Source organism: Pongo pygmaeus, chromosome 11, assembly GCF_028885625.2.
Source record: "Pongo pygmaeus isolate AG05252 chromosome 11, NHGRI_mPonPyg2-v2.0_pri, whole genome shotgun sequence".
NCBI lineage: Eukaryota > Metazoa > Chordata > Mammalia > Primates > Hominidae > Pongo > Pongo pygmaeus.
The window spans coordinates 43,585,888-43,606,887 of record NC_072384.2 but is presented as its reverse complement, the minus strand read 5'-3'; the positions used below and the strand labels follow the sequence as shown (position 1 = coordinate 43,606,887).

Sequence of the window (21,000 nt, the reverse complement as noted above, 5' to 3'; positions counted from 1 at the left end):
AGCAGTACTTGCAGGTAGGAATGTGTATGGAGTGTTTGATAAAATAGAATGGTTTTAGTATTTAGAGTAATAGTGTGTCTGTGGGAGTGACAGAAATTGAGGCTAGAATGGAGCTTGGAACCAAATTGTAAGGGGTCTTATTTCCTGTTAAATAATTTTCTTTATTTCATAGAAAAAGTATAGGTTTTTGAGTGGAAAAGTGACATCGAGATATCTATAAATTTCGGAGGAAGAATGGAAGACGTTAAATGTAGCTATAGGTAGGGAGATGAATTAGAAGGCTGATGAATAGGTCATGTTGAAGATGATAAGAGAGGCTGGAGGCAGCAGAGCTTGGAAAGAAGGTCTGATACCAGAGGCCTGGGGTGGGTCAGATGCCCTGTGGCCTGTTGATTTGCTTAGAGGTGTGCAGCAGTGTACTGGCTCCCAATAGAAGGTGCTTTCCGATTTTGAGTCTTCCTTCTACCTATACCATTTTGGTGGACTGTGGAACATGCTCCCACTCGCTGCACCTGAGAGATCAAATATTGCAAATATTTTAGCTTGAATTCTAGAAGGAAGCAAAAGGAGAATTTGAATAGTTATGTGAGCCAAGGATGTCTGCCACATTTCCTCAATTCTGTATTTCCTGGGCTCTTGGTTCACCTTCTTGAACTATTTGTATAACTTGCTATTGGTCCTTCTTTGAGACCCTGCTCAAATGTTCTACATTTATCATTCTGTATTGAAGTTATATCCAGGCCTGAGACCCGAGACTATATTTGGGTCATGATAATATCACAAAACAGTTACTTTAATTTTTAGAATGTAATAATAAATGCTTGTTGAATAAAGCAAATTCGTTTATGTTTTGTGGTTGTACAGAGCTTCCTACTCTTTGCACATACCAAGCATATGTCTATCAGGGTCTTGCTGTGCCTGTTGCTTAGATCCAGATCTGCATACTCCCCAATCCCCTCGCCCCTTCTTCTGATTTCTGTTTAGATGTCACCTCGTTATCAGCAAGGTGTTTTCTCACAACCCTGTATAAAATAACCTCCTCACACCAGCCCTCAGTAGCTCCTATCCTCTGTTACCATGTGTTATTTTTCTTTATAGGTGCCCTCATCTGACATACATTTAACTTGATGCTGGTGTTTTTACTCCAATTAGAAAGAAATTGTTTGTGATAAGAGTCCCATTTGCTTTGTTACCTAATTTATCCCCAAGCATGCAGAACAATGATGAGCAGGCACTTAGTAGGCACAATAAGTATTTGTTGAATGAATGAATGGTAGAGATTAGGCTGAAAAGGATACAAAACATTCACATACAGGTTTGTTTATAAGTTTATCCAAGCCATGGCATTGTTGTTATAAGTTTTATGATATGAAATCATTAATATTTCTCTCAGAAAATAAAAAAGAATTATATTTTCTATAGATTGTGCCTGTGAAATCTAATTATGGATTAGTATTTGTTTTAAAAACATTTGAATGCCAAGCATATCCAGTCAGAAAACACTTTTATTATCCATGCCAGCTTAATTTTTAAGGCAGTGAAATGGAAGACTGTCATTCCAGTAAGCAACTTATTTTCATTTGTGAGAATAGAATATTTTGAGTATTCTAATTGATTTTTGAAGATGGTTTTACAAGAAAATAATCCTTGTTTCTGTACATTGTACATTTGCCTTTAGGATGGAAGGAAGCTAGAAACAGGCCTGGAAATTATTTGCTCAGAAAGGTACAAGCTATAACTGAATTGATTTTTGACAAATGTATCAGGAGGAGGGTCAGTCAGGCCCAAGGTGAAAGGTAAATCTTGGGATTCTCAACACTTTAAAGATATTTTAAAAATCATTTTATATGTATATTTAAAGTTTGTAAAGAGATTCCAGACTGTCATGAGCTCAAGACTATTTTTTACTGTATTTTATGTCAAATTTCACCTGGATATTTTTCTAGAAATCTTAAGTCTATAATTGGGCAGTAAAAAAGTTGGTTATCAAATCAATATTATTATATGGCTTTTAGTGTCATAAGAATTCCCTTTTGGAAACCCATAAAAGCTCATTTTTTCTCACTATAAACTTTATCTGTCAGTTTTCTAGAAGGTCAGAGTACTAATGTTGGAGGTGACCTGCTCTGGGACAAAGAATCAACAAAGTGGTAGTAAAGTTAAAAAATGCCACATGGTGCTTTCCTAAGATTAGGATTTCTTTTTCATATCAAGTTTGTGCTTATTTTAAAATATGGAAAGTTATATGTCGATAAGCATAGTCTTCATACCCATCTAAATAGATAAAATAAGATTGCGTCTAGTTTTTGTATTTATATATTTCATAGTTTATTAGTTTTTTTTTGTTTTCTGGAAATAACTTCTTAATTATTTGTATACTTTTAGTAGTTTGATTTCTTGCTAGAGTTGTAAGTTAGGTTTTTTTGGAATGGGTGGTTTAAAAAATGAAATGTGATGAAATGGTTGTGTTGGAAAACAATTCCAGGAACAGAGTTATTTCATATTACTTGAAAATGAAACATGTTGTTTAGATTGTAAAAAGTACTAGAGCTTGTAGATTCCCTTTAAAAATATTTCTCTACTAAGTCTGAGTTGCCATTGATTAATATTTATTGATTTTCCATTCACATGTTGCGTGTATATAAATAAAGGACAAATCTGAGTGGTTATGAGAAATCTTTTAAAATGCAAATCTTTATCTCTTTTAGTTGACTATCCAATCAGTCCTCGCTCCGTTTTTTAACATGTGCAATACATATGGATGATTATACAATAACATTTTCCAGCTTTCTTTTCTTTTCTTTTTCTTTTTTTTTTTTTTGAGACACAGTCTCGCTCTGTCCCCCAGGCTGGAGTGCAGTGGCGCCATCTCAGCTCACTGCAAGCTCCGCCTCCCGGGTTCACTCCATTCTCCTGCCTCAGCCTCCCGAGTAGCTGGGACTACAGGTGCCTGCCACCACGCCCGGCTAATTTTTTTGTATTTTTAGTAGAGACAGGGTTTCACCATGTTAGCCAAGATGGTCTTGATCTCCTGACCTCGTGATCCACCTGCCTTGGCCTCTCAAAGTGCTGGGATTACAGGTGTGAGCCACCGCGCCCAGCCTCCAGCTTTCTTAATACAAGACACTTCAGAAATTAAGTGTGCAACTAGAAGTCCTTTTCAGTTTCATTCACCTTAATTAAATATTTCCCCTTATTTCAAGACCTGTACCTAATTATCAAAGCATAATATTTTGGCATTTTACTTGAAGTTTAAAACTTTGAGTTTAGGCCGGGCGCGGTGGCTCACGCCTGTAATCCCAGCACTTTGGGAGGCCGAGGCAGGCGGATCACGAAGTCAGGAAATCCAGACCATCCTGGCTAACATGGTGAAACCCCGTCTCTACTAAAAATACAAAAAATTAGCCGAGCGTGGTGGCGGGCGCCTGTAGTCCCAGCTACTCGGTAGGCTGAGGCAGGAGAATGGTGTGAACTCAGGAGGCGGAGCTTGCAGTGAGCCAAGATCACGCCACTGCATTCCAGCCTGGGCGACAGAGCGAGACTCTGTCTCAAAAAAAAAAAAAAACAAAAAAACTTTGAGTTTGTATTTTACCTCTTCATGTTCCATTTCAAAACTGTAAGTACCGAAATAATTATTTTAGTTTCTAACATACTGTCAAAGTATAGCCTCAGATTCCTTATATGTAAGTAGAGACTTTGATCAGTTTACAATTATTTAATAAACAAGTACATTTTAAGATTGAGAATTACTTTTAGTTCATATATTACTTAAACAAGCAGTATTTGCAAACCAAATGATACTGTTTTGAATCGCTATAGCACTGTTAGTTTTAACCCTTGTTGATTAGTTTTTAAATGAATTTCCCTATAGCAATAGTAGTTATAATAATTTGAAAAACACTTGCAAGCTCCTGGAAGGGAGGACGCCTTCAGTAATTGGCAAGTAGTTTGTTATATCAAACAATTTGGCCTCCTTCCCTAAAGTTAAGAAAAATGTTATAGCTTCTTTTAATTGAAGTTGAAACATATTCAATGAAGATAACTTGAAGAATAAAATGAAGCACAAAGAGGAAAACAAAATGATTCCCAGTTCTACCTCAAATGATCATTTATGTTTGCATGTGTGCATGTACTCTTTCTCTCATATTATGATATATTCATTTCATAATATGTTTTTATATATTCATTTCATGTAGTCATGCAATAGTGTAAACATTTCCCATTGCCAATATATATTCATTATATTTTTTGATCATTAATCATTTAATCATAAGAGATCCCTTTTTGTAGGATACTTTGATTGTTTTTAATTGGGGGAAAGACTGCAGTAAAGATTTTTGGTAACTTCCAGGGTTAATCCTTAAAAGTGGTATTGCTGAATCAAAAGATATGCATAGTTTTCAAGGTTTTTGTATTATGGTGAAATGTGATAGAATATTCTAATACTTTAAAGCAAAGCTAACCATATGTATTAGTCGATTGGGTAGCAGCTTTCAGTCTACATTTTGGAGACATGAGAACAGTCCTTTTTTAATTCACAAACTATTCTTTGCATCTACTATACAGATGGTTGAAATTTCACTATCACCTGTTGTTCTCTTGTAACATACAAGTACTCCTGGGAGAGGTAACACATTGCACCCCAGCAGGCATTTACTCCAAAAAATATGATGTGGTTTATCTGATATTTTAAATTTAATTATTGCAAGTGAAGTTTGGAAACAAGGTGGGTACATTGAACAAGGGTAATACAAGAGGATAATAGGATGCTTCAATTCTATCAAGATCAATTCAACAACTATTATAGAAAATAGAGGATATTATGTACCTAGTTTTAGTAGTTTGAGTTATAAATTCTCTCTAAAATAATTCAGGCTGTTTGTTAACTGTGAATGCTAATTAATCTAGTAGAGAGACTAATGATCCCATATATGGTGCATATATGTGCTGGAGAGAGATGCAAGGGGGAATTAACTAACTCCTAAGTAACTTTACTCTGTTTGAACACACTGTTTGCAAAGTGTGAAATTACTTTAAGAGATGGCGAGGATGCAGAGTGCAGCTTTGGGTAGTTTGTAAGGAATACTCTGGCTATAGGGTCTCTGCTTCATTAGACAAAATATTTGTATCATTGGAATGTCTCCTTGAAAAACCAGTTGATAAAGAGATAGGCAAGGCCACTAAATAGATAAAAGTCACACTGCTTGTTCCAGTCAGGAAACTTCAAGCTGTTGATATGGGAAAGCCCGTGCTTCCTCTGCAGAAACTTTGGACAGTAGTAGACCTTCTAGAAATTATACACAGTTGTCTGTGTATACCTTTTCTTTATTTAACAGTTTCAATCCTAAATATCTTCAGGATTAAAAAAAATCCCCATCTATTATTAACAGACTGATTCTTTTTCTTATAATAGTGGGTAGCTAATAATATGCCTCTTGTGATATTTAAAAATAGTGATACAGCTCTCATTACCACATCTATTAGTCCCGGATTTACTCAGCCCTGGTCTAAACTGGGTTTCTGAGCTTTTTAAAATTTAGCATTAAAGATCTCTAGACTCTGTCCAGTTTTTCTGGTGTTGCCTTTGTAAACTGTCAGCACATGTCTTAAACTATTAGCAAATCAGAAGATTATTAAAAATATATATAGTGACTAGAAAAAGAACTCCTTCAATAAATAAATAGAAGAAAATGTACTTTTACTGAATACTTTGAATGCATATCTGTATTCATGTAGAATGTTGGAGATGAGAGCAGTATCGATAAATATGTTAACTGATGCAGCTTTTATTTTATTTTAAATTTATTTTTTCTGAGACAGGGTCTCACTCTGTCACCCAGGCTAGAGTGCAGTGGCGTGATTTTGGCTCACTGCAACCTCCACCTCCCAGGCTCAAGAGATCCTCCTACCTCAGGCTTCCATGCAGCTGGGACAACAGGCGTGTGCCACCACACCCAGCTAATTATTTGTATTTTTGTAGAGACGGGGTTTTGCTATGTTGCCCAGGCTGGTCTCAAACTCCTGGACTCAAGCAATCCGCCTACCTTGGTCTCCCAAAGTGCTGGGATTACAGGCATGAGCCATTGTGCCCGGTCTGATACAGCTTTAAAACATGGTTTTGTTGATTTGGATGTTAAAGGACAGTTTCTAATACTGGCTTCACCTCACACTTCCTAACACCATTTAAAAAGTCTGTTACTGTAGGCCGGGCACAGTGGCTCACGCCTGTAATCCCAGCACTTTGGGAGGCCAAGATGGGTGGATCACCTGAGGTCAGGAGTTCGAGACCAGCCTGGCCAACATGGCGAAATCCCGTCTCTACTAAAAACACAAAAATTAGCCAAGCATGGTGGTGCGCGCCTGCAATCCCAGCTACTTGGGAGGGTGAGGCAGGAGAATCGCTTGAACCTGGGAGGTGGAGGTTGCAGTGAGCCGAGATGGTGCCATTGCATTCCAGCCTGGGCAACAAGAGTGAAACTCCATCTCAAAAGAAGAAGAATTAAAAAAAAGGTCTGTTACTGCAAAGTGATTTTTCACTGATATAAAATGAATATTAAAAACATCAAATGTGTCTAACGTTGATACATTTAAGGATATCTATTTCTAGTTCTTCAGTCACCTATGGAAATTCCTCTTTCTTCTCCCAAATGTTTACCTGATATTCTTTCACCTCCTGAGATGCTAGGATTTTGCTTTTTTTTTTTTTTTTTTTAGATACTTTCCCTCATGGATAAACCAAATTGAATTGTGAGATTATGGCCTTTTCATTTTTCATTAGAAGTGAATAAATCCAGTACCTTATACTCAGTGACATTTATTTCATCTCATCAAGGGAATGCCACCCATGTTTGCTTGTGTTGCTGTACTTCAAATAGGACGTTGAGAATATTTGTATGTTAGAGTAACACTGCTATTTCTGTTTCAAAATTAACTGAAAATGTGTTATGTGTCTCCCACTTGGAGAGGGAAACTTCTCAATAACTTTTGTCGTTAATATGGATTAAGTTATTAAAACATGTTTGAGTATTCTTAATCAGTATAGTTAAGAATATGTTAGTCATCTTATTTTAAACTCATTTGGTGTGTATATTTATAATTACCCTGCACAAACTCAGTCTGAGTTAAATGTTGGCATAGAAGCCAGTGTAGGGTAGCAAGATAATGTTTCTGTCCAATAAAAAATGCCAGTATAATGATTAAGCCAGTGGACTCCTTCCAGGTCATAGACGTGATTATTTTTGAATTAAACATTCTTGTAGACTCCAGTCAGGTTGGGGAAGATGCTTTCCCATGGCATGGAACATAGTTTCTAAATCCCTCAGCAGGGCAGACGATTTTCCTTAGATTGAGGGGTGAAATTTTAAATAGAATTAGATGCCACCTATTATATTTACATGGTAATATGTTCTATACATAAAATTCTGCCTATGAGAGTAAATAGTAATGAGTGATAGGAAGAAGTAATTTTTTATGTCTGATAATAGTACAACTCTTGAATGAATTAGGAAGAAATTGTCACGGCCATTGCTAAAGGGTTTTACGGTTCATTGACTCAACACACATTTATTGAACACTTTCTGTTTGCTGAGTGCTGGAGATAACAATGGTAAGCAAAACAGACCTAGTCAAGTGTCTCCATGGAACTTAATGTCCAGTGGAGATATTGACATTAAATAATTACTTGTATAAATATATCCTACATGTGATAAGTGCACAGAGATACTACAGATTGTTTTGTCAAGAGAACCTTGACTTTGCTTGATGGTAACAGTAGTAAATTTTTGAGCTAGACTGAATACGGCTACGTGGCTGACTTCTTCACCTTCTAATCCAAACCGTTGTTGGCATGTGAATCTTCAGTATTTTTTTTTTCCCCCTCCAGTCCTAGTTCTTAAGACCTGTTATTCTATCAAAAAGGTGACTGTCCAGTGCTGAGGGGTAAAGAATAAGGGTTATATCTTCAGAGGAGTTATGATTACGCTGGACTCTGGGAGGAATCACAAGAGATTCTAACAAAAAAATTTAAGTATTTCACTGTATGATATTCAGTTACTTATATTACTGATGTCTTGGTTTTACAAGTGAGGAGGCATTATTAAATATTGTATGTGATTAATATATTAATTGATAGCGACATTTATATTCCACAAGCACATAAAACATATACCGTGTTATATATATGTCATTTAAATATTAATAATTATTAAACATTTTTATTTAATCCAAAAACTCAAAGACTAGAAAATGGAGGTTTCTTTTACTTATATTGTATCCTGTGCCTACAGTGAAGTATAATGGGATGCCATGTGAATATGGAGTTGGAAAACCTGGATTTTAGTCTTGCTGTCACTTACTCTATGATGCCGATATTCTTTATATTTTGTATTCTGTAAAAGAAAAGTGGTTCAACAATGGTATCAGCACTCCTTGCACCTATTATTCTGAACACACCTTGACTTCTCTGCTTGGGTATTTGTATCCGAATGGGTCAGGGAGCTCAGTTTTCTCCCACTGAGCTGGTTTACAGCCCATTTCAAGAAGGTGGAAGACTTCTGGAGAAAAGCCATCTTTGAGAAGGAAATGCATTATTCATCTTGTCAAACTTTTATAAAAAGAATAATTGTTGGCAGAAAGTATTTAAAAATGCCTTTTTTTCTTCTCTGTTAAATAAAAGCCTAATTACTAAATGTGGAATGGGCTCTCTAGATTGATGGTGAGGGAATTGGCTTCTCATCCTACTTCCACTTCTCAAATTAAACTAGGATGATAATAGATCAAACAGAATAAGAAACTGCAGGTGATTTTCAAAATTTATGAAATTTACAAATACTCTCTTAGGCCATTAAACTCACTTTGGCCTAGAATTCAATTGCTTGTTCTGTTTCTCCCATCTCTTTAATCGGTGTTACTTCTCTTGTATTGGTAGGTTAAAATAAACACATATCTATATGAAAAAATTTATTATTTCCCATAAATTCTGCTTCTGTCAACAATAAGAAAGAATCAGTGTTTGAAAGAGAACATAATAAAATGTGTCCAGATATACTTGCTGCTTGATTTAGTTTAGACTTCAGGAATAATAGGAAATCATTAGTATCAAGTACAGTGCTGCCTGACACTTGTTGCTCAGAACCTGTGTTAAGTGAAACCAGTGTTACTTTCAAGGCAGAAGAAAGCAGCTTCCTGTGTCTCCCTGATTTTCACTTCAGCTCCAGAAAAACCTAGTTTGTCTACTGTGTGTCAGGTCCTGAGACAACTTTCAGGAAAATAACAGCGTAGCGCCCAGTTTTCAGATTTTCACAGCCCCATGCAGAAGCAGAACATGTGACTACAGTGAAACAAGTATAATTCTACTATACAGAGTATAAAGGAAGTCATGTTTAGGAGGAGTTCAGGGAAAGGCTTCATAGAAATGGTGATTCATGAGCAGAAATTTTAACAAAAGTTCATTAGTTGAACAGAGAGAGAAGGCTGATGGAGGTGAGATAAAAATGTGAAGTTTTAAGAGTCTAAAACAGCTCCGGGAGTGTGGGTGTTTGGTATTGCTACCAAGTAGAGTCTGGGGAAGTTGGGGAAAAGGGATTGAAGTGGGAGAAGGCCAAATGTGGCTGTAGTGAAGAGAAAGGAAGGGGCCGGGAAATGAGTCTTAATTGCCATGTGTAGGGCCTTGGATTTTACCCTTAGGTGATTTAAGGTTTTTGAGCATGTCATTTTATGGTCACATTTCCATTTTGGAAAGATTATTTGTGATTAGCTTAAGGAGAATGGTGTGGTGGGAACAAGATTGTATGGTAGCATGGAGACCTACTTAAAAGGGCAATGCGATACTTTAAATGAGTGGTGAGATGATTTTCTGGTGCAAAACTTTCTATTGATTCATAAATATGCTGCCACATTTGTGAATGTTGGCAAATTAAAAATATTTGTAGTATTTAGTAGAACGAATTCATTGCTGCTTTTATAGTTTGAAATTATTCATGGAATTAATAGCATTAAAAAACTGAAAGAAGGTTAATATTTTGTCAGTGGAATTAAACCACTCAACTTCTCACACAAAGAAAAATCTTGTAATTTTTATGTATAATGTGGAATATAACCTCACAATAATATATTGAACTTTTAATATATACTTATCCAGTTATTTGTGGAAACTGTGCATATTTGAAAACAAGTACATGACGTGCTTAGTACATGCTAAGTACTCAGTAACTATTTGCTGAGTTTGCATTTGATGCTTGTGAGTTTTAACCAAGACACTTTATTAATTCAAGTCCTAGAAAGAGTTACTAATATATGTGTGTGTGTATATATATATATATATATATTTTTTTTTTTTTTAAATAAAGACAGGACCTCGCTCTGTCACTCAGGCTGGAATACAGTAGCACAATCATGGCTCACTGTAACTTCAAACTCCTGGGATCAAGTGGTTCTCTTGCCTTAGCCTCTGGAGAATCTAGCATTATAGGCGCACACCGCCACACTCAGCTAATTTTTAAAATTTTTTGTAGAGACGGAGTCTCACAACAGCCCAGGCTGGTCTCAAACTCCTTGGTTCAAGCAGTTCTCCTACCTCACCCGCCCAAAGTGCTAGGATTACAGGCATGAGCCAGTGCATCCAGCCATGACTGATACTTTTAAGCAGAAAGTTAAATTCCAAACCAACAAAAAAAGAAATGTTTTTTAGGGAAAATTAAACCATCACAAATACATATAAGATGCTAACTTTACAAAGAGCATATATTTAAAAGATCATTGCAACTCATATAATTGGAAAAGCACATTTGAAAATAGCTTTAAATTTTCTCACAGAAAGTATGGCATATGAGTTTTCCTACCAAATCTTGGTTTTGATGCATGAATTCTCAGTTCTTAGTGTCTACAACGAGACACAAAAATCAGAGTTGAAGAGATTAGCATATCCATGGCATTGAGGGGGGTATACATTATTAGCTTACCACATCTTTGTCAATTTGAACCCAGAATTAAAACGACATGTTGCTATTTAAGTACATACGGTAGTACACAACTACAACATAAATGTTAGACTGTATGTCCCCTAACCAAATAATGGAATGATGATCAGTGTCCATGAAGTGTTAGTTATCTGCAGTTCAGACTAATGCTCCGGAAGCAGATTCATTTCTATTAGCCAAACTTTGCTTAAATTTATGTAGAATATTTTCAGTGCATAGAGTTTTATGACTGCAAAATTATTACTTTGCATTTGATACCAGATTATATTTCAGTTTTTAGAGGTTATATTCAGGTTTTAGAAGTTAAGATGAATTTGCTATGCCTGATTTTTATAGAAGAATTTAAAAAAATAACTTTTTTATAGAATATGTTTATCTTGTCTCTTTTTTCCCATATGATAATTGATTGTAGTATATTACTTTGAGGAAAGTTGTTCAACAAAATGTATTTTTACTTCACACTCTTAATAGATTCTGTTAGGGGAATCACTGGTGACAAGTTTTAAAGCAGAGATCTTTTCATGCTTATTTTTACTATTTAATGAGATTTCAGGTATATTTTAACAACTTGGGGTTTCCGTGATGAATCATTAAAATAAGTGAGTGGGCTGGAAGGTAATACTAACTTTTCTCACCACTGCCCTATTTTACTCCGCTGGGTTATTGGTTGCTTTTTATATAGAACCTGGGTGTGTTGGTGGGTGGAGGTGCAGAAGGGAAGGGAGAGAAAGGGTCAGTAAGAAAATACCAGGTAAACTTCTGATGACCTACTGAGAAATACCGCTTAGGTTTCACTTTCCCCAAATTAAACCATTTAGTGTTTAAGCCCACTGTTTTTTGCTTTAACAAGCTTAAGCTTCCAAATATTGCATATAGGTAAATCGAAACTATATTTTCAACAATTGATTGAAGTTTTAAGGTATCAAGCCATATGTGGATTAGCCTGTGGAATCAATTTCTCATGTGTGTGGGATCAAAACCGTTAAAACCATCATCACTGAAACTATACCTTCCTACAACTAACTAATAACAGAAAGGTGTCTATGGAATATATTAATACAACAGTTCCTCTGATTTAAAATTATTACTGGGTGTTTGGTTGGAAAATGATTTGAATATTATAGGTAACTAAATTGATGTCATATATGAAGGCTAATTATAGGTTTCAGTGTGACTAAAATTTATTTTTTTAATTGACATGATATACTTAATATTTAGCATATACTTTTCAGTAAATCAATGGCATATTGCAGATTTTTAATATCTATACTGTTAAAAACATTTCAACTACCACAGCAGTTCTAAGTGCTAAAGGAGGTAGACAAAAATGTAGTTCACCTTGAAAATGATCATGGCTTAGGGAATAAAGAAATTGGGTCAAGTCTAAAATAATTGCAGGTACAATGACAAAGTTTTAATAAAAATTTAAAAATATTCACAGCATTGCTTTCAGGCTACTTTTGTTCTCTGTGATCTTATCAATGCATTATTAGTTTTTAATTGGGATGATGCTAGTGGTGATTTTTCATTTTGGTCAAAATGTTTGTATGAAATACTATTGATATTTTCACATTGTATCCCCTTTCGATTATAAATATACAGTTTTGGAAAGGTAGACAATTCTTAAATAGATCATTTTGACTTCTGGTGATCTTAAATAGAATTTGAAGTGGTATGAAATTTCTGTGTCACAGCTATCACTTTGACTTATTTTATATTGCCAAATTTGATGTTTAGCATTTAACCATGTATCATTAAATCATAGTATTGATAATGAATTAAACTTTCAAAAAGCTTTAATAGTATAGTAGGTTTTCATTCATCTGGTGTCATTGGGGAATAAATTGTGCTGAAGAAGTGAGTTTTTCTTTAACTGAAGCTTGTTTAAGCAGAAAAACTTAAAAACTGATTAAAATTTATCTGAAATATTTTATATGCTCTTTTAGGGAGCAAGCATGGAGCGGCCATTTACTCTTTTCTTAATGTCATATAATACTATTCTGTGTGCCATGCAGAAAGGACATGGGTTTTCTGTTTGGTATTTGTTTTCCAAACTAAGTTTTTTGTTGTTTCTTCCTTTTAAAGTGCCACATCCCTAATTCAGGTATTCTTTTGTTGTTGTTTTTGTTGTTGTTGTTGTTGTTCTGAGATGGAGTTTCGCTCTTGTTGCTCAGGCTAGAGTGCAGTGGTGTCATCTCGGCTCACTGCAACCTCTGCCTCCCAGGTTCAAGCAATTCTGCTTCAGCCTCCCAAGTAGCTGGGATTACAGGCATGCCTCACCATGCCTGGCTAATTTTGTATTTTTTGTAGAGACAGGCTTTCACCATGTTGGCCAATCTGGTTTCGAACTCCTGACCTCAGGTGATCCACCTACCTCGACCTCCCAGGGTGCTGGGATTACAGGCGTGAGCCACCACACCCAGCTTAATTCTGGTATTCGTAATCAGTTTAAATGTTTCATAATTTAAGGTTTCTGGTAGTACTTGTGATAATGCTTTAACAGGTTCATAAACTCAGGCACTAGTAGGAGACATTTGGCTCTCTGCCATCTTCTGGCAAACACCTGACCTCAGCCTCCTCCTATAAAGGAAACCCTGTCCTTGGTTTGGATTTAGCACTTTCAACAGTGAGGCCCTATTACTGCTGCTTCCAAGTACTCACTCCTTATTAGCCTTTGCTAGTGGTGCAAAAATGTCTGTATTCACCCTACATGCTTGTGAACATCTGTAGTATCAAGGTGACCACTTGTAGCTTTCTTTGATTATTGCTGAAATGGGCAAATAGTGTATTCCCTTTATATTTTAGCAAATTCCACCATAGCAGCTAAGTGTTGTTTTTTTTTTCATTTTTCTTTTTTCAACCTCAAGCTTATTTGTTTCAAGCAGTTTTCTAAAACAAAACTCAAGCTCAGCCAAAGTATTTGAACTGTTCTTTAATGTGCTATATGCCATTTGGTTTGAATCATATATTTAAATACCAGCTTCTCCCCATTTACTTGTATCTAATGGGAATCATCTTTCTTCCAGATTGTACTTCAAGAAGACCATAGGGAAGAACGCATTTTCATCTTGCTGCAAAAGTTGCAATAGAAGTAAGTGGGGGAACTGCCAGGATATGTCTGTCTCCACAAAACGAGCAGAACAAATTTCCGTGAATCAAAGCCACTAAGTATAGTTTTCAGAGACGGTAGGACATAGTGATTTTCCCTAGAAAAACACCCCAAATGCAGGCACACCCATTGGCCAGCAGAAAAAATGCTCACGTAAATGCTAGTTCAAACCTGTACATTTCACTCTTCTTGCTGAGCTGTCAGAGGGGTGGAAATCTACTATAGCTGTCATCTTTTTTTCTCCTTTTCTATTTTTCAGCCTCCCACATGCTTAGTGTTGAGTTCTGCCTAGTGAGCGTCTTGAATCTATAGCAGCATCTACATATACTGCCTCCACAGTGGCTGATAATTTGCAGATAACTTGTGAACCAGACCCATAAGAAACATCATGATATGTACTTTAGATTAATCATGGAAAAGGACAAGATGATGAAGAATCAGAAAGCAGTTTTCTTTTCCAATATTGATATTGCTTTCTTTGAGGTTAGATGAATGAGATATTCTTTAGAGTGGTTTATATCACATTTCATCACTTGGAGAAATAGGTCATTTTTACAAGAGCCTTTTAGAGACCTTTTAAGTACATACAGGGCATATATTTAATACACCTTAGCATTTCCTCTGAGTAAGTCAGAGGAAATAAAGCAAGATGGTAGATATCTGCAATGTGATCAAGTAAGCAAATTAATGTTAAACTGCTTATATTCTGTCTTGAAACCCTTGATATAATTTTCAAAATTGCCTTTTATTGTTCTTTCAGTTACTTTCTAGCAATTTCCATCATTTGAAGGATTAATGGCTACCACTTTGTTGAACCTAGAGGGTGTCTGTGAACTTATTGAACACTACTTTATTAGAGTAGAAGTCTCCAGTGGACCATGAACTCTGCGTGGCTGGGACTCTGAGCTTACCTCTTACAAAACCTGCAGGGCTCTCAAATTAATGTTTAAAATGCAAGCTACTGACAAGGAATGGGTAAACACCCACTGCAATTTCAAACACATATGTATATCCACTTTCCTCATCTATTCCTGGTGGGTAGGAGACCGTGATTGAAAATTACTGAACTTAAAACGGTAGAAAATTTGAAGAGATCCTTTCTCCTTAAGTAGAGTGATTTATACTAATGGTGGGATGGGCTAAATACCTTCTTACTATTTGTAGTCTACTGTGCTTCACATGCATTTTCTAATTTTATCTTAACAACACATGTCTGAGGTTAGTACTGTTGTCTCTATTTTGGAGATGATGAGACTAAGTCCTACAAAATTAGGTAACTTGTCCAAGGTCATACAGCTTGGAAGTGACAGAGCTGAGGTTCAAACATGTATGTCCTTGATCCTAGGATTCATGCCTTTTCCATCTGAGGACCACTGATTCTTATTTTGCATATAAATGAAATACACACACACAGTCCCACACAGCCCCCTCGCCCACATAATATATAGATTTATATTCCCCCATCCTCCCAAATGCTCATTGGAAAATTTAGACATCAAAAGGAAGCCTTTTTGCTTTGAAATGCAATTTAGGTAGCCATTACTTTGAACAAAGTGAAGTGTAGTTTTATTAGTGAAGAACATCATTGAGTCATTGAGACTAATAATTTTGTGGAACAACATTATTAAGAAAAGCGTTATGCTATTTAATGAGTGATATTTACTTAAGTCATAAAGGAAAATTCAAACATCTGGAATATTTTTTAAGCAATATAGCATTTATGCATGGAATGATGTTTTTCCCCTATGTCTTACAGGAAATAACATACAATTTGAGATGTATATGAGAGATTTTATGTTCATAGATATCTTTTTATTTCACTGAGCACATTAACAAAAATTATATTAAAATGAAAAATGGCTTGATAGCTAATTCTCTGTGATGAAATTTTATCATGTCTTTAGTAACCCCATTATTGCTACTTTATCCCTCTTAATAGGTTGCTTGTCTAAAGAAAGGTTGTAGAAACCTTACTGGTTCACACACATACAACTTTACCACATTGTTTTGGTGTTCCTTTGGGGGTGATACATTGAGAAGTGTGGGGAAGTGATCAAAGTGTGTGTAGTGTCTCAAGAAATTGCATCCTAAAGTTTTTAACACTAGAAAATAGAGATTTGCATATGGTTGATATGCCTTATTTTAAATAACGTATTCACTAGGGGCAGTTACACCTGATGAATTTAAAGATGGAGTAATACAAGAGTTACAGAATCACAGAATTTCTGAACCAGAAAGGGCCTTATAAAATGAAGGACTCTTGAAGTGAAAGACGTCATTAGAAGATGGGTTCAGTGACTGTCCAAGACTAGAGCTCTAAGTCAAGTAGTTTCTGAGATTACTGAGTCAGGCTTACAGCCGAACAAACCAGGAAGTGAGTGATCACAGCAGATGAGGGCTTTCAGCTTTCTGGTGTTGGAGAAAAAACTAAGAGTCATAGTGGAGATAATCTTATGACATGAGGAAAACAAATCAGAAAAATAAAAACACCTTTATTTCTTCTTATTAACACAATAAGTGTTATATGCTTTTTAAAATAATGGGATAAGCCTATTTTAAAAAATAACACATTGCTAAATTATTTGTATTTTCTGAGTATGAAATTTGAACTTACTTGTATTAAACATTTTATACATGTATGTAATGGAAAAAATACACATTTTTTGGTTGTTATTTAGGATCTGAAGGTTTGAATGGGCCAATGAGTATCCTCATCATTGAAGCATTCTATGGAGGCTCCCATAAACAGCTGGTGGATCTTCTCCAAGAAGAGTTAGGAGACTGTGTCGTTTATACCCTTCCTGCAAAGAAATGGCATTGGAGAGCCCGGACATCTGCTTTATATTTCTCTCAGACCATTCCCATCAGTGAGCATTACAGGTAATTAGAGCTCAGGATGCCTTTTCAGCTTTTTAAAAAAAGTACCTGTTATGAGGATGTTGCTTCTCTATCAGTATCTTTGAGAATTTCTCCAACTATGGAATTGGTTATTATGACTACAGTAGATATTTCTTTAGAGAAAGCAGAGCAGTGGAGTACACTCATCCTCTAAGGACACCTGGTCAGTAGGAAAGAAGCTTCATTTAGAACCAACCATATGTGTTTTCTCATTGTCTTGTGATTTCATTATGTATATGGGTGTGGGTATGGGTAACAATTTTTGGCCTGAGAGAACAGTAGATCTTCTAGTTTGGTTCATTGTATCTGCTCTGTACTAGGAACCAGAGTTGAAAGGTGGATACGTCCAAGGCTTTAAAGTCTGTTGAGGTAGAGATAGGCAAGTGCAATGAGAGGTGAAAGATGGAGAGGTTGATTTGGATTGTGACAAACTGGAGGTGGCTTTATAGAGTTGGTAACCTTTGACTTATTCTTGAAGGATGAGTAGATTTGAGGGGCACAGAACTCAATTCTGAATTCTGGTTTGTTAGGAAGTAGGAACTAGGAGGACCTATTAGAAAGCGTCTCATGAGCTGGGCACGGTGGCATGTGTCTCTGGTCTCAGTTACTCAGGAGGCTGAGGTGGGAGGATTGCTTGAGCCTGGGAGTTCAAGGCTGCAGTGAGCCAGCCACTGCACTCCAGCCTGGGCAATGGAGTGAGACCCTCATCCCTAATAATAATAATAATAATAATAATAATAATAATAATAATTTAGAAAATAAAAGAGTCTTATGGGACACACTGAAAAGATGGAGGTAAATACTCATTACATTTTTACTGAGGGAACAGGTAGGATGGAATCCCCTTGAACATCTCTTCCTCCTTATTCTCCATTTGCATGTATTCCTGCGTATTCTCCTGATGGTTAAATCGTGGAAGACTACCCTATGGTGGTTAACGTAGCTAATGTTCTTGCCGTTTATTAACACAAATGATATAAAACTTTAAGTGTTATATACTTTTTTAAATAATGGGATAAGCCTGTGTGTAGGACTGCATTGGTTTGGGCAGGAATGAAAAGTTCTGGGCTGATAATGAATGGAGTTAGAGCAGATAGGTTCTTAGAGGAAGGGCATGTTGGAAGCTCCAGTGCCCATCTTGCCTCCAGTACCTCTACCCATCTGCTGCTTCTAAAGTGGCCACAGGAGACATAGTAGCTTGTGACTTAAATGTAGCTTGCTGTTCCTAGTAGGAACTTGAGGGATTCAGAGAGTAACGATTTTCTGTATGAAAATCATGTGTCGTCTCTGAGAATGCATAGTGTCAGATGGAATAGCAGTGAGCATTCCAGTTACATGGCTTAGGATTTTAAAGGTAAAATGCTGTTTTAGTGCGTATTCAGAATTTTGTATTTTTTTCAAATTTAAAGTGTATCCTTCTTACATGATTTAATGTTTTATATTCCGATATCACTAAGTGAATATTGTTGATTCACTAATAGTATGAGGAATTTCAATGAACATGTTGATATAAAAGTTGTAAAGGCAATGATAAGACTATTGCTATGTTAAAATATGACTGTTTATGGTTGCTTTCACATCTCATTTAATTGTGTTTTTGCAGCACCAATTGTATTATATTACTTAAGGTCAAGTAATCCAGTTGACTTTATGGCACTTTTTCATTTAACAGTGCCATTCAGTATAATAAATTTCTACAGTTATTTGAACATTAAAATGAGCCATTTCTATATCTGTTGTTTGATTTCATTTTGATTATGCAGTTTTTCAGAATTACATTATTGTATCACAAATATACGTGTGTGATAGCATGCAAACACTTCTGTGCATATGGCTTCCCTACTCTCTTTGAAGCCTGAAGCATTTGAGTATAAGTGTCACAACATTTGAGGATAAGTTATTTGGGAGGTGGATATCTGAAAGATGGTGATATAAAGCCTTACTCTCCGATAGCCATAACCTCCACTGCCTAGTTAACTATACTAATCTAATCAGTCTTTAACCCAAAGACATGCCTCACCAGTTTAACTTATATTTGAACAATGATAACTTCTCTACTCTTTACCAAGTAACTTTTTTGAATACTTTTAGAAAAATAGCAGTAGCATGAAAACTTGATAGCATGATACTAAGTTAACAAATGCGTGCATTCAATCCTAGATTGAAGTGCAAGAGTAACCTTTTGTTACACTGAATAAGTCTGAGCTCTGTGGAGATTTTTAAAGATATGAAAAATTTTTGCTTTCCAGTTGTTACTCTTTTTGTATATTTGGTGCATGAAATCATTAAAACTCATAAAGGTAAAATGATTAAGCACCAATATTGCCTACTATGCAAAATACTCTGAACAAATACGAGTGTGTCTGATGAGAAAGACTTTGAATGTAGATACATATTGGTGTTTTTCTCAGCTTCTGAACATGTATTGTTGCTGTTATAAGCTTACTATCTGAAAAGTATTTTATTATTAAAAGAATAAATGCTTCAGCCTAATTAATCAGTTTGATTCTGCTTTATCTTGACAACTAAAAGAATATATCATGATTCTTGTTAGAGCTGTTTAGTTTTATTATAGATTACGAAATCTCAAGAAGTTATTTTGTCAAAAGTAGTCAATAGTTATTGTTATTCTTAGATTATATTATAGCTATGCCTTAGAAACTTCACAAGATACAGAAAAAAGTTTTGAATGTGGAGTTTGAGGGAAGGCATTAACTTTTGGGTTATGAAATGTTAATCATTCGTTCCAGGATGAAGCATTTCTACTTTCTTAGACTGCACCCTAAACTAGGTATCGAGGATATTGTATTCACTTTTCATTCTGTAGTGTCTTTACTGAACTGAAAGAATCTCTGTTATTTAAAAATCATTTTTTTCACCCTCAGGTGCTTACAATTACATTTTTTGTTTCATCTGAGGTATTGTGACAGATACTGACCATTGCCCACTTAACAGCCCTTCTTCCTTGTTAACAGAATCACAGTTTTCTTTAGGATGGATAAGTATCCAGCCCTTGGGAGTGAAGCAACATTGACTTAAATTAGTTAGGATGATCCCATTCTCCTTTGCCAAATTTTCCCTACTCTCCTTGCAGCTTAGGTTGATCAGTCTCCAAGTTGTGGCAAATTAGAGTTAAGTGGGTGACTTCTGGGAGTTCTTCCAGCAAAGTGGTTTGATTTTAAATTTTACTTATAAAAGAAGAAGGCCAACTCCCCTTTCCTACATTTGACTGGTTGTGATGTCTGCAACTGTAAAGTACAAGCATGAGGACGGAACCCCTGGATTGCCATAAATGGCTGACGGGAGGATGCAAAGTGCCTAGATTAGTGGTGGATATGTGATTTGAGTTCAAGTCTGGCCACCTGCAAAGACTATATACTATTCGTTCTTCTTCTTCTTCTTTTTTTTTTTTAATTATACTTTAAGTTTTAGGGTACATGTGCACAACGTGCAGGTTTGTTACATATGTATACATGTGCCATGTTGGTGTGCTGTACCCATTAACTCGTCATTTAACATTAGGTATATCTCTTAATGCTATCCCTCCCCCTCTCCCCACCCCACAACAGGCCCCGGTGTGTGATGGTCCCCTTCCTGTGTCCATGTGTTCTCATTGTTCAATTCCCACCTATGAGTGAGAACTTGTGGTGTTTGATTTTTTGTTCTTGGAATAGTTTGCTGAGAATGATGGTTTCCAGCTTCATCCATGTCCCTACAAAGGACAGGAACTCATCCTTTTTTATGGCTGCATAGTATTCCATGGTGTATATGTGCCACATTTTCTTAATCCAGTCTATCATTTTTGGACATTTGGGTTGGTTCCAAGTCTTTGCTATTGTGAATAGTGCCACAATAAACATACGTGTGCATGTGTCTTTATAGCAGCATGATTTATAATCCTTTGGGTATATACCCAGTAATGAGATGGCTGGGTCAAATGGTATTTCTAGTTCTAGATCCTTGAGGAATCGCTACACCGACTTCCACAATGGTTGAACTAGTTTACAGTCCCACCAA

The 21,000-nt window shown here is 36.0% G+C and overlaps 1 protein-coding gene across 13 annotated transcripts in view; it reads left to right on the top strand.

Moving 5' to 3' along the window:
- Positions 1 to 21,000, top strand: part of GTDC1 (glycosyltransferase like domain containing 1) — a 409,636-nt gene that overhangs the window by 135,306 nt on the left and 253,330 nt on the right. For 12 of the 13 annotated variants that reach the window (XM_054477583.2, XM_054477579.2, XM_054477576.2 and 9 more), the window contains 2 exons: positions 14,003 to 14,067; positions 16,764 to 16,965. In XM_054477583.2, coding sequence (XP_054333558.1) covers positions 16,787 to 16,965 — 179 coding nt within the window. In that variant the 5' untranslated portion in view covers positions 14,003 to 14,067; positions 16,764 to 16,786. Of the gene's footprint in view, positions 1 to 14,002; positions 14,068 to 16,763; positions 16,966 to 21,000 lie in introns of those variants that run through there. The other variant, XM_054477585.2, reaches the window with a different exon arrangement.